Source organism: Mustelus asterias, chromosome 1 (genome assembly GCF_964213995.1).
Source record: "Mustelus asterias chromosome 1, sMusAst1.hap1.1, whole genome shotgun sequence".
NCBI classification, from domain to species: domain Eukaryota; kingdom Metazoa; phylum Chordata; class Chondrichthyes; order Carcharhiniformes; family Triakidae; genus Mustelus; species Mustelus asterias.
Window position 1 is genome coordinate 33,431,635 of NC_135801.1, and position 13,029 is coordinate 33,444,663.

Sequence of the window (13,029 nt, forward strand, 5' to 3'; positions counted from 1 at the left end):
GATAAAGATTTCTTCCTTCTGCTATATCTAGTGAAGACATGTCCTATTCATAATTCTAAACGTGAATATTAAATCAGTATATATGTTTTTGGAACTGTTTTGTACTTTTTAAAAAAATGGATACTAACGAGATTGTTAAGATGGCTGTTGAGGGTCAAGTGACGTCTGCAATTTCTACACAGACTAAAGGCGCTACTTGAAGACCTATGGGTGGAGTGCTCCCCTGTAAATGGACATGCCAAGACGGAAACTATCTGTCGAATTTACAAGTGTTATCATGACTGAATTTACCAAAAACACAATTTCAGACTCCATGGACTGGATTTTCATCGTAAGAGTTTTAACAACACCAAATGTGTTCTCAAACAGGGCACCTGTTTGAGAGCACATTTCCACTCCATCTGACGAAGGGGCAGCGCTCCGAAAGCTAATGGTGTTTGCTACCAAATAAACCTGTTGGACTTTAACCTGGTGTTGTTAAAACTCTTACTGTGTTCACCCCAGTCCAACGCCGGCATCTCCACATCTGGATTTTCATCCTCAGGGCAGGTAGTGGGAGTCAGGAAAATTCCTGGCTTGCCCCGTCCACCTTAGGAGCAAGTGAAGGACAAACAGGATTTTTATTCTGCGGAAGTGGGTGTGAGCCGTGGTGGGGCCAGCCAACCCAGGAGTAAAGTTCAGAGGCAGCCACAGGGTCTGCTGGGTACCAAAGTGGGGCTGTTTAAATGGTCCACCTCAGTACTATGCTTGTCCCAGTTATAATGAAAAGTACAAGGCACCCTAGGCCTCCCCCATACACTTCCCATGCCTCATCCATGCCACTTCTTGCCCCCATGTTGATGCTCATGTTGGACACTGACACAATGCTTAGCACTGCTGCCTCACAGCACCAGGGACCCAGGTTCAATTCCGGCCTCGGGTGGCTGTATGGAGTTTGTACAGTCTCCCCGTGTCTGCATGGGTTTCCTCCCACAATCCAAAGATGTGCAGGTTAGGTGGATTGGCCATGCTAAATTGCCACTTAGGTTTGATAGATACTTCTTATATACCTATGACTGCATGGCCAAATTCCCCTCCCACTCGATTTTCAAGTTTGCTGATGATATCACCATCACCACCATATCACCAGTGGGTCAGATCTCAAACAATGACGAGACGGAGTACAGGAAAGAGATAGAGAATCTGGTGAATTGGTGCAATGACAATAATCTCTCCCTCAATGTCAACAGAACAAAGAAAAATGTTTATTGACTTCAGGATCTTTTATTAACAGGGGGTTGGAGTTTAAGAGCCGTGGGGTTATGCTGCAACTGTACAGAACCTTGGTGAGACCACATTTGGAATATTGTGTGCAGTTCTGATCACCCCTCACTATAGGATGTGGAGGCGCTGGAAAGAGTGCAGAGGAGATTTACCAGGATGCTGCCTGGTTTGGAGGGTAGGTCTTATGAGGAAAGGTTGAGGGAGCTAGGGCTGTTCTCTCTGGAGCGGAGGAGGCTGAGGGGAGACTTAATAGAGGTTTATAAAATGATGAAGGGGATAGATAGAGTGAACGTTCAAGGACTATTTCCTCGGGTGGATGGAGCTATTACAAGGGGGCATAACTATAGGGTTCATGGTGGGAGATATAGGAAGGATATCAGAGGTAGGTTCTTTACGCAGAGAGTGGTTGGGGTGTGGAATGGACTGCCTGCAGTGATAGTGGAGTTAGACACTTTAGGAACATTTAAGCGGTAATTGGATAGGCACATGGAGCACACCAGGATGATAGGGAGTGGGATAGCTTGATCTTGGTTTCAGATAAAGCTCGGCACAACATCGTGGGCCGAAGGGCCTGTTCTGTGCTGTACTGTTCTATGTTCTATGTAGCGTAGTGGAGGCTATGCCCCTGTCTAAATCAATGGGGATGAAGTGGAAATGGTCGAGAGCTTCAGTTTTCTAGGTGTCCAGATCACCAATAACTTGTCCTAGTCCTTCCATCCAATGCTATAATTAAGAAAGCCCACCAATGACTCTACTTTCTCAGGAGGTCAAAGAAATTTGGTATGTCCGCTACAACTCTCACCAACCTTTACAGATGTACCATAGAAAGCATTTTTTCTGGTTGTGTAACAGCTTGGGATGGCTCCTACTCTGCCCAAGACCGCAATAAACTACAAAGGGTCATGAATGAAGCCCAGTCTATTACACAAACCAGTCTCCCATCCATTGACTCTGTCTACACTTCCCGTTGCCTTGGAAAAGCAGCCAGCATAATCAAGAACCCCACGCATCCCAGACATACTCTCTGCCACCTTCTTCCGTTGGGAAAAAGGTACAAAAGTCTGTGGATAAGTACCAACCGACTTAAGAGCAGCTTCTTCCCTGCTGTCATCAGACCTTTGAATGGACCTACTCGTATTAAGTTGATCTTTCTCTACACTCCAGCTATGACTGTAACACTACATTCTGCACCCTCTCCTTTCCTTCTCTATGTACGGTAAACTTTGGCTGTACAGTGCACAAGAAACAATACTTTTCACTGTATACTATAACACGTGACAATAAATCAAATCAAAATATAGCACAACAGATGCTGGAGTGCTTCGACAACCTATCATTATCACATTGGGTGGATGTGAGTTCACAGTTTATTTGACAGCTCCAAGAAGTTAAGGGATTATCAGTCTTTGATTTGGGGCTCTTATTACAATTGTTTGCTTTTGTTAGGCATTAAGTACCTGAAGAAATTTATATGCATTGAATCAGCTTTTATCAATGAGAGTTTTATTTAATGTAGTCAAGTCTGTAATAGTTACTCAGAACTTAATTTTATTTCATCTCAGCATGGCTGAAGTCTGCTCATGGTGGCTACTATGTGAGTTGGCATGGAGGGGATAAGTGCAAATGGTGGTGTGTGGGGAGACTATGGGTTGGGACTAAGGTGACATAAGGGACAAAAGGACCATTGGTATGAATAGGGGCATAACTTGGCATAGAGGATCTGAGGACCCATGGAGAGTATCAAGACCGATGAGGGGTGGGTAGTGGCATGGATTTCTATGACTTGGCAAGGGTTAGGTGTGGGGAGTGGCTGGTGGGGTTAGGGAGGTTAAGGGCTAGAGGACCTATTATTCAATCACATAACAAGGACAAAGTCCCAGAGCAATGAAGTGGGCCTTTTAATCAGGCAGCGTCGCATTCAGCAGCCCAGGTAGTTATCTTGAAACTGTTTCTGGGGCTGTGGATCTGGGTCCAGCATGCACCCGTTCCACCTACCCCACCCCCCAGAATAAAGATCCTGTTATTCAGGCCTCAGGAGTAAAAATTCCATCCTTAACGTGAGACTAGAGCTGTCAAAAGTTGACCACTCAAACTGTAAATGGAAATTGAAACAGCCTTGAAAATATTCAGTAACCCAAGCCTCCACTTGCTGGGGAAGACAACTCCACATACTTACAACCTTCAGAGTGAAAAAAACTCTCCTAATCTCCATTTTAAAAGATCTCTTGTTGTTAAACTACATTGTTTCGGTCTAGTCTCTGCAGGAGGAAACATCTTCCTGGTATCTACCTTATGAAATTCCCTCGGATCTTTTTCATTTCAATAAGATCACTTCTCATTCTTCCAAACTACAATGGATGTAGTCCCAACTACAGAATCCCTACAGTGTAGGAGGAAGTCATTTAGCCCATTGTCTGCACCAACTCTCTGATAGGGCATCCCATCCAGGCCCTCCCCTCCGCCCTATCCCTGTAACCCTGTGCGTATACCATAGCTAATCCACCTAACCTACACATTTTTGGACACTAAGAGGCAATTTAGCATGACCAATCCACCTAACCTCTTTGGATTGTGGGAGGAAAACACAGCACCCGGAAGATACCTGGGGAGCACATACAGTCACCCAAATGCAAATGTGGTTCCATCCTTTAAAAAGGATATGAAGGAAATGCCAAACAATTATAGCCAATTAGTCTTAATTTGGTGGTGGGCAAATTGTTAGAATCAATCCAAAGAGATCGGATAAACTGTCACTTAGAAAGGCATGGACTAGTCAGGGAAAGTCAGCATGGCTTTGTTAAGGGAAGGTCATGCCTTACAAATTTGATTGAATTCTTTGAGGAAGTGACAAGGAGGGTTGATGAGAGTAATGCAGTGGATGTTGTCTACATGGATTTTAGTAAGGCATTTGACAAGATCCCAGATGGCAAATTATCAAAAATGTAAATTCCAATAGGATACAGGGTAATGTGACGAATTGGATCCAACGTTGGCTTAGTAACAGGAAACAAAAGGTGATGGTCGATGGCTGCCTTTGTGAACAGGAAGCTGTTTCGAGTGGTGTTCCACAGGACTCAGTGTTGGGATCCCTGCTGTCTGTTTTATATATGAACAATTTGGACTTGAACATGGGGGGCATGACTGGGAAATTTGCAGACGACACAAAAATTGGCCATGTAGTGGATAGTGTAAGAGGATAGCTGTAAGCCTCCAAAATGATATAGACGGGTTGGTGGAGTGGGCAGGAAAGTGGCAGATGGAGTTCAACTCTACTAAGTGTGAGATAATGCATTTAGGGAGCTCGAACAGTAAAAGGAAATGCACAATAAATGGGAATATACTGAGAGGGTACATTAGATGAGAGATCTTGGCGTGCGAATACACATGTCCCTAAAGGTAGCAGTAGAGGTAGATAAGGTTGTAAAGAAGACATATGGAATGCTCTCCTTCTTTGAGGTACAGAATACAAAAGTAGGGATATAATGATGAAACTGCACAAGATGCTGGTGAGGGCACAACTAGAGTATTGTGTGCAGTTCTGGTCACATTACAGAAAGGACGCAAGTGCTCTGGAGAGAGGGAGCAGAGAAGATTTACTAGAATGTTGCCTGGGCTGGAGAAATGTAGCTACTAGGAGATATTGGAAAGCTTGGGGCTGTTTTCCTTGGAACAGAGAAGATTGAGGGGAGACATGATTGCGGTATGCAAAATTGTGAGGGGTACAGATAGAGTAGTTTCAATCTTTGCCGGATCAAAGTTCAGAGCGAAAGGACAATCTGATGAACGAGAGTCCCCAGATTTCACTTAGCTCAGGCAAATAGATTAGAAGAGTATTTAAAAACCAAGATATCATTTGAAGAGTTTTTTTTGTAAATAAATAGTTTATTTCTATATTTGGCATTTATGTGTACAAAGGATACAGTATGTTACACTTATATCAAAAATGAAAAAAATACTGGTGTTACATAAGTAACAAATGCAGAAAGTACTCAATCTTACCTTCCCTGAAAGTAAGAAACATGAACCATTTTTAAAAAAACTTTGTAAGAAAATATCATCAGTAACAAACAGAGCTGTCTTTTTTAAAGTTACTAAAATGGTATAAAAGTAAGAATCCTGGAAATAGGACATAGAAAACAACTGAAAGTTTGCACCAGAATTTCGAAGGTTAGCTCTATGCCAAACTAGGCCAGATATTTTTTAAGTTTTCCCTCATATTGGCCCCATACCAAACAGTGAAGGGTAACACTGCTTATCGAGCAAGTGAGAACAGTACTTTCTAATGATAACATTACAAAATGAATCTTTTTCCTAGACTGAACAGTTCACATAGTTCTATTGGGTGCTCATACATTTACTTACGACAGAATAAATTGCACCCATTGGAAAAAAAACAGACTAACTTATCGTGGGGGTGTGGGGGCAGGGCGGGGGGAATGGGAGGCGGAGAAAAAATCTACACCAGGGCAGTTCTGAAGCACTCTCCCAACATTGGCACAACTGTTTAAATTGCTGGCCAACTTGTGTGCTGTTGCAGTGCCAGTGGCTGAATAATAAACACACTGTGCTCAAATAGATCAAACACACATGTTTTCAGTTCTGAAAAAGAAAAGTCAGGAAAAATATTCCGCAACTGCGGAACACAAACATCACTGTGATCCTCATGTGCTTTTATGTAACAGTTCTTCTTCTGCTGCAAACACAATGGAACCCTGAAAGACAACGTTCATTTAAGAACCAAATTCTTCTTCAGCAGAAAATTATGGGCCACTGCATGTGGCAATACTGACGAGAGGCAGGGTGTGATTCTGAGTGGGTTCCATTACACAGCTGTCCATTGACAGTGAATCGCAGTTATTAATGTATTAAAGTTAACAGTCTATATAAATTATATCTATACATATTCTTCTGCTTCTGCATCGTTAGAAGGAGCTGCACTTTGTGCAACATTGTTTAATGCTTCCTCTTTTGCCTCTGTTGTTGCATTTTCTGGAAGTGACGCGAGATCTTTGAACACATCCACATAATTCCCAAAACCAGGACCCCAATTTAATAGACTGTCCCAGTTAAACGCTCCTGTCACAGCTCCATGTGGCCCGAGCTTGGGTTGTGTCTTATAGTCTTCGTGACTTGACTGCAGGACTGCAGAGCTCCCTTCAGCCCTTCGACCATGATATCTCCGTGGCTTCAGTTTGCCACCATAATTGTCTTCGTCATCTGCATCAGATTCATTGACTTGAGACAATTTTGGCATGCGTGAAGTGTACACTGCAGGTTTGTCCCTGTCATACTCAAACTCAGAGCAGGTGAAGGACTCATGTGAGTCACTATCTGAAGATGATTCAGGGGCAGGCGTACCATCGGCTGGGTTCCTCATTCTGGAAAGAGGTCTTCTACAATCATCATCTGAGGATGAGCGTCCATGATCTGCACTACAGATACTTGGGTTTCTAGGACGAGGAGTATTGAGTCTCTCAACCTCTTCGATGGACAATCCTACTGGAGGTGTGGTCTCCATAGGGATCTGCTCAATAGGCTGTTTTAGGCGGCTGCCTGGCCTTGAGCCATGACTATGACCTGTCATGGTCTGGGGGCTTTTGCTTCTCCTTCCAAGTCGTGAAGCGTAATTAAATATGCCAGGCTGGCAAATATCCGAATGTATATCAATAGGGCTCCCTTCCCTCCTCGAAAGGTGCAAATCTCTTGCTGGACTATTGCGGTAAAAAGATCCTGGCTTTGAGAATGGGGCAGGACTATGACGAGAGAGTGGGTTAGGATTCTGGCAGTTGCTGTGACTCAGTGGGGTCGTTCTCAGTCCTTGACTATAGGAAGGCTGATAGCTTAAACTGCTGGCTCCTAGTGGGAGAGGAGATTGTCGGGCAAAACCCAGTGGACTGTGTCTTTGAATGGAAAATTTAGGGGTGTGACTACGGAAATGTTTATAGTGCTGTATGATGTCTGCATCTGATGGAGCAATACTGCTGGCATTTTCTATGTCATAATGTTCAAGCTCTGTTTCAGGCCCGATACACGGTTGCCCACTTGGCAATGTATCTGTTGCGTGTGGGATGTCTGTCTCATCAAAGATCAAGTATGGATTTTCCCTTTCAATTATATCAGGTTTTGGAACTCCTTCAGGTTGCTTCCTCACAGTCAGTTCCTCATCATATGGAGGGAGGTTATCTGGATCGTCAAATCCTTCATTCTCGCTGCCTTTTTTCTTTTTCTCTTTCTTCTTCTTTGTCTTCCCGTCATTTTGTACTTTTGCCTTTCTACCTCTGCACTGGTTACACACGATCAGACCGAGAACAATTAGAGCAAGGAATGTGGCACAGCTGCCAACTATCGCAGGCACAGCCCAGAGAGGCAAAGAAAGCTCCTCCACTTGTGGCTTTGGACTGCAGGTGTATCCTTTATTCACTCCAGCTTTGCAAATTGTTCCTTGGGGACACTGAACACCGACACACACCACTACAGTCTCACATGTTTTACCGGTGTAGAGTTCAGGACATGCGCAGGTAAATCCAGACTTTGGAAGAGGCTCACAGCTCCCTCCATTCTGACAAGGACTGGAAGCACATTCTCCAGGTGGGACACAATCATAAGCATACCACTGGTTCACACACATTAGCCCACCTGAGCATGTGTCGCTCGAACATACATTAGGACCTCTACATCCTATCTTAACAGAAGGGTTGCTTTTCGATATTGTAACATCCCTGTGCTGTCCAGTGAAAGGCAGTGTTTCTCCATTGTAAGTTATATAGGAGATACAGCCATCAAAATCTGGAAAACAATAAAAAGATAACATGTCACAAATAATTTCCAGTCAAATTTGTACAAAAATACTAAAATCTTTTTTCCCCTGTTTGTTAAAGAATTACCAGTCTTAGATTTCCTGTGCTGGTGACCCTGAGCTTTACAGTAGCTGACCGACGTGTTTTCTGTACTAAATAAACATGTCCTATACCAAACATCCATGATAGGGAGAGGTGTTTCAACTGTGCCACCACAAATATTCAAACTTGTGAGTTATTTAGCTGCCATCTTAATCTTGGGGCTTGGTTCCTTCTTTTGCTGTTCGTATCGTCAGATGCCTGGGAGGGAACAGTTAAATTATGAAGAGGTTGGATAGGCTTGGGTTGTTTTTGCTGGAGCAGAGAAGACTGAGGGGCGACCTGATTGAGGTGTACAAGATTATGAGGGGCATGGACAGAGTGGATAGGGAGCCATTGCTCTCCTTACTTGATGGGTCAGAGGGGACACAATTTCAAGGTGAGGAGCAGGAGGTTGGGGGGATGTGAGAAAAAAACCATTTTACCCAGAATGCACTGCCTGGGAGGGTGGTGAGAGGCAGGATGCTTCACATCCTTTAAAAAACAGCTGGTTGAGCACCTGACACGTCATACCATTCAAGGCTATGGGCCAAGTGCTGGTAAATGGGATTAGGTGGGAGTTCAGGTGTTTCTCACATGTCAGTGCCGACTCCATTGGCCGACGGGTCTCTTCCGCACTGTATGATTCTACACCACCGATAAATGTTTAAAAGTGTGACAGTGACCTTGACCTCCAATTGGCCTGAGATTACAGCCCTGATTTTGTCCCATTACCCAGGGCTCAAATTTGACAACCAGCATTCCTGCTGGAAATAGGCAGGATCCTCGATTAAATATTTCAACAGAAGTCAACTCATGTCAGGATCGCAAATACAATTTGCATGTTAAACAGTGCTGCCACAGCGACTTCCTCAATGCGTCCATTAAACCATGAGCGGTACAGGTTGGAATGCAGCTATCCCCTGTATTTATTTCTGTGATTATCATAGATTCACAACATTTACACATAACAGTTAATACTGCAACTAACATGTTAATATTGCACTCAGTCCCTAATCACCTCCCAGAGGCCTTCTCCAGAGACTACACTATAGCCCCAAAGAGAAAAAAAGCCATTTAATAAAAATTAAATATCTGGTAACTTATACCATCTAAGCTCATGCAATAAGACACAAAAATGTTGCATTTCAAAATAAAATAAAAACAGCTGTTGGAAATATGCCATTAATATACAATAGCTGCTATGGAAACGATTAATACTCAAAACATTTAGTGAAAGAAGTATTTCATTTATTTATAACAGAACAATTTGTATGTCGACAAGAATGATCAAAGGAAATATTAATAGGAGAAAGACAACAGAAGGTATCACTCACTAAATAAAAAGGGTTCCCTCAAAGAAAATATGCTTTGCAAATCTGCAATCGGGCATGAATACTGATTTTGGCAACTTCACTGTCTTCCCCATGTCCCTGCCTGTTTTCCCTCCAATTCCCATTTCATTCCCTCCATTTTAGTGCTGTTTTCACTTCCTTCTTGGCTGCTGATGCTATTCATTGCTCCATTGGGGTTAATTATTAATTAACTGCGTTAATTATTCATCAGTTTTCACTTTTTTTCCTTTATAACTCCTTATGATGGACAGAACAAAACCTGCTGGTCCATCTAGTCTATACACTTCCCAGGCCCTGAGCCAGTTTAAGACTGTTAAACTCACAAAGCTTTTGTCTATGTTTACAGTTGCTGATCAACCTATTGTTTGTAACCCTGGCATTTTCTACTCTAGTTTCCAGATTTTTAGGACTTTCCCCCCTCTTTCTTTTAATCATGTTTGTGTAGAAATCTTTGTCCCAGGAAGAACAATGGTAAACTAATTACTGGTGCATATAATTAACACTGGATTTAGGACTGAAAGGTAGCTCATATGCTAATCTGATGCTATTTGGTGAATAATTAGCACTAACAAAAGCAACTTGCACCCACACTTATAGACTTGTTCCTGGGAGCAAACAGGTGCAACATCCCAATAACACCTTCATCCAGTGGTCATTTTTCATGCTTGCTAAACAGTAATTAATACGTGGAAACATGTGCAAATGGAGGCTGACATGCATGTATGAAGCTCTGATGAGATTATTATATCTTGCACCTGTGTATGACCTCAATATTGTAATGCTGCTCTCAGTGTGTCCTCATAATGTGCCAGGAGAATTGGGGTCTTGTGGTTCGGTAGGTCGTGCCCTTGCCCCCAAGTCAGAGCTCTGAGTTCAAGTCATATTCCAAGACTTATTGATCACAGAAGGAGCTTTAATGACGTAATCCATAATCAGTCTAATAATCCTTCCAGCGCTTCCCCACTAAGGGGGGGGGGGGGGGGGAGTGTGCTTGGAGACATGAAACAAAGAGAGACAGAATTGTTGGTGAATATGTTGGCAGCTGCATATCAAATATGCCAATACTAACTGTATTCCTGCTCCGTTTACACTGACAATAGAGATTTTGTTCTGGGAGTAACGGGGAAACATTTTTGTAGAAAAATGTAAAAGGGGTGGTAGCAAATCAGATGTTTGACATCTCCCCTGATTTTTATTACCAAAAGTGAGAGAGATGCAAAACAGGCTGCCGATTTGCTGTCACCCATTTTGTATCACAACATTACATTAAAATTACCCTCAGAGCCTTTCTTTTGTATTAATCAATTCTGAATTTAAGATGGAAGCGGACTCCTATTGCTTCAAAATGGAGTCTGGCTGTCTGTGAGAATGCACGTGAAAAAGACTGGTCCTTCAAAGGGCTTTTAGCATCTTATATGAGAGTCTGAATGTTGTTCCTTTGGACCACTCAATTTTGAGTGTAACAAGGATGGTCGACAGAAAACGGCTGAGTGGCGGTGCTGGTAGTGGTGGGGGGAAAGGGGGGGTGGTCAGATGTGGTGTTCCAATGTAGAAGCAGCCAGCAAAAACTCTCTCTGTCACTGTAGAGGGCAGACATCTTTGGCCATTGAACTTTTCACTCTGTGCGTGCATGAATCAAGATGTGTGGGATGGATTTCATGCAGAACAACACTTCTGCCACTTTGACCTGGATTTTTATATCACTTTTCAGGTTTCAAAAGAGTCTTTTGCAATTTCCTTTCATTTATTTACAAGTTTTCTTAATTTTTTTTCATTGTTGCTTTAACTTTTTGAAAGTTCCTTAAATGTGTTGAAAGAATACACAAGAAACCTTTTTTTGTATTTTAAGATTTCTGTTTTATGTTAACCTCGTGGAGTGGGCCTCAAGAACCAATGGAATCATTATTAGACCTCCCCCGCTTTGAGGTGGGAGAGGAAGTAGATTCAGGAAGATGACCTGTAGGTGGCAGACTTCACAACCTCTGGCTCCCGCCATTACCTACACCTCCCTACCTCCAGATGCAGAGGAGCTACTTCCCTGTGATTCCTCAGCAATGAGAAGGCCGCGCTTTGCTCATGAAACAATTGCTGAGCTGTGTCAGCTGTCAGACAGATGTGCATACAGCTCATAAAGGAGACCTTGAGCTGATTAAGATTTGAACCCGCTGCCAAATGAGTCTTGCCATTACGGTTCCCTTTTGGCATCAAAATGAACTCAGTTGCTTGCTGATATTCAGCCATTCCCCACGACTAATGTATAGCAGCAGGAAGGAATCGAGGTAGCATTATTTCTTTCTGGTCGAGGTCCATTTCCCTTTAAGAAAAATAAAGAGTTTGATGGCACTCTGCATCCAATCAAATAGAATGCAACCTGGATTTCAGAAAGAATTCTTAATAGGATTAGTCACAGGTGCTGGCAATGAAACAACTATTGGATGTGTTTTCCACTCATTTCCTATGTGTTCAGCTGGAAGTAAAGGAATACTTTCAGGAAAGTGGGGGGTGTGTGAAAGATATTTACTGGGGAAACATGTTTGCAACAGTGCACTGTGTCCTGTTACCTTCTCAGCCCTGGCAGTTAGGTGAACTATCGGGGGATGCTGACAGCAGGTCACTGTTTGGAATCTAGGCCTAGTGCATTCCTCGTGGTACTCCGTCCCTTGAGTCCTAATAGTTGATCCATTCTTTGCTGGTGTACAGATAGTAACATTTCAACTGAAGAGCCTGGTTTTTCAGTGCTACGAGTGGCAATTTGGCATTAAAATGGCATCTGCAGTGTGCACGGACTGAGCCATGATGGATGTCATTTTGGTGAGAGCATTGGGATTCGGGTGGGAGTTTCCAACTGAAGTTTGAAGAATAGACACTGATTTAACAGCAGTGCTGCCATTTTGGAGCTGAGTGCTCCAGCTAACGCCATCACGAACATGTACAGCTGAACACCCCAGCAGTAGCTGGAAGGACACCCCAGCAGTGCTATGTAAAGGAATCATCAAACCCTTTTAGGTTAGTTGCTGATTGATTTCTACTGACTGTTGCTGCGATTGTGGAAATGTTTTCTGGTTTCTAGAGGTTTTTTTTCAAGTTGCTAATGTCCACAGGGAGCGGTTTGGCATGTGCTGAATGACTTTGCCCTGAGTTTGCAGAAACTATTTACTGCCAGACATCGGTGTAGACATTATCCTTGGAGTACAAGCTGACTGACTGAGTGAGCAGAGTTACTCTTGTTCGTGCTGCCGATGGAAGCTGAGATATTGACCACCAGAAGCTATATCGTGGAGTTGGCTATCATTTCCACACCCGAACGGTTGGGCTCCAAGTGCTGTGAAAAACCGTCTGACAAATTGGTGCCGACTCCTCTATGCTCCTACATCTTGCATGCAGGCTTTCTGCCAGGCCTGTCAATGCACCAAGTGTTTCATTATGTGCATCTTTAACCTCCTTCTGAATGCTGTCCATCGAAGTCCATAACTGACTCTGCTGCAGCAGGATTTGTGAGCGACCGCACCCTCCAGCAAGCTGGCACCAGCACTACT

At 43.2% G+C, this 13,029-nt stretch overlaps 1 protein-coding gene across 1 annotated transcript in view; it reads right to left on the reverse strand.

The window, feature by feature from the left end:
- Positions 1-5,138: 5,138 nt before the first annotated feature.
- fat4 (FAT atypical cadherin 4) overlaps positions 5,139-13,029 on the reverse strand; it is a 323,488-nt gene continuing 315,597 nt past the window's right edge. The window contains exon 18 of the mRNA XM_078211165.1: positions 5,139-8,049. Within this exon, the coding sequence (XP_078067291.1) occupies positions 6,158-8,049 (1,892 nt within the window). The 3' untranslated portion in view covers positions 5,139-6,157. The remainder of the gene's footprint in view (positions 8,050-13,029) is intronic.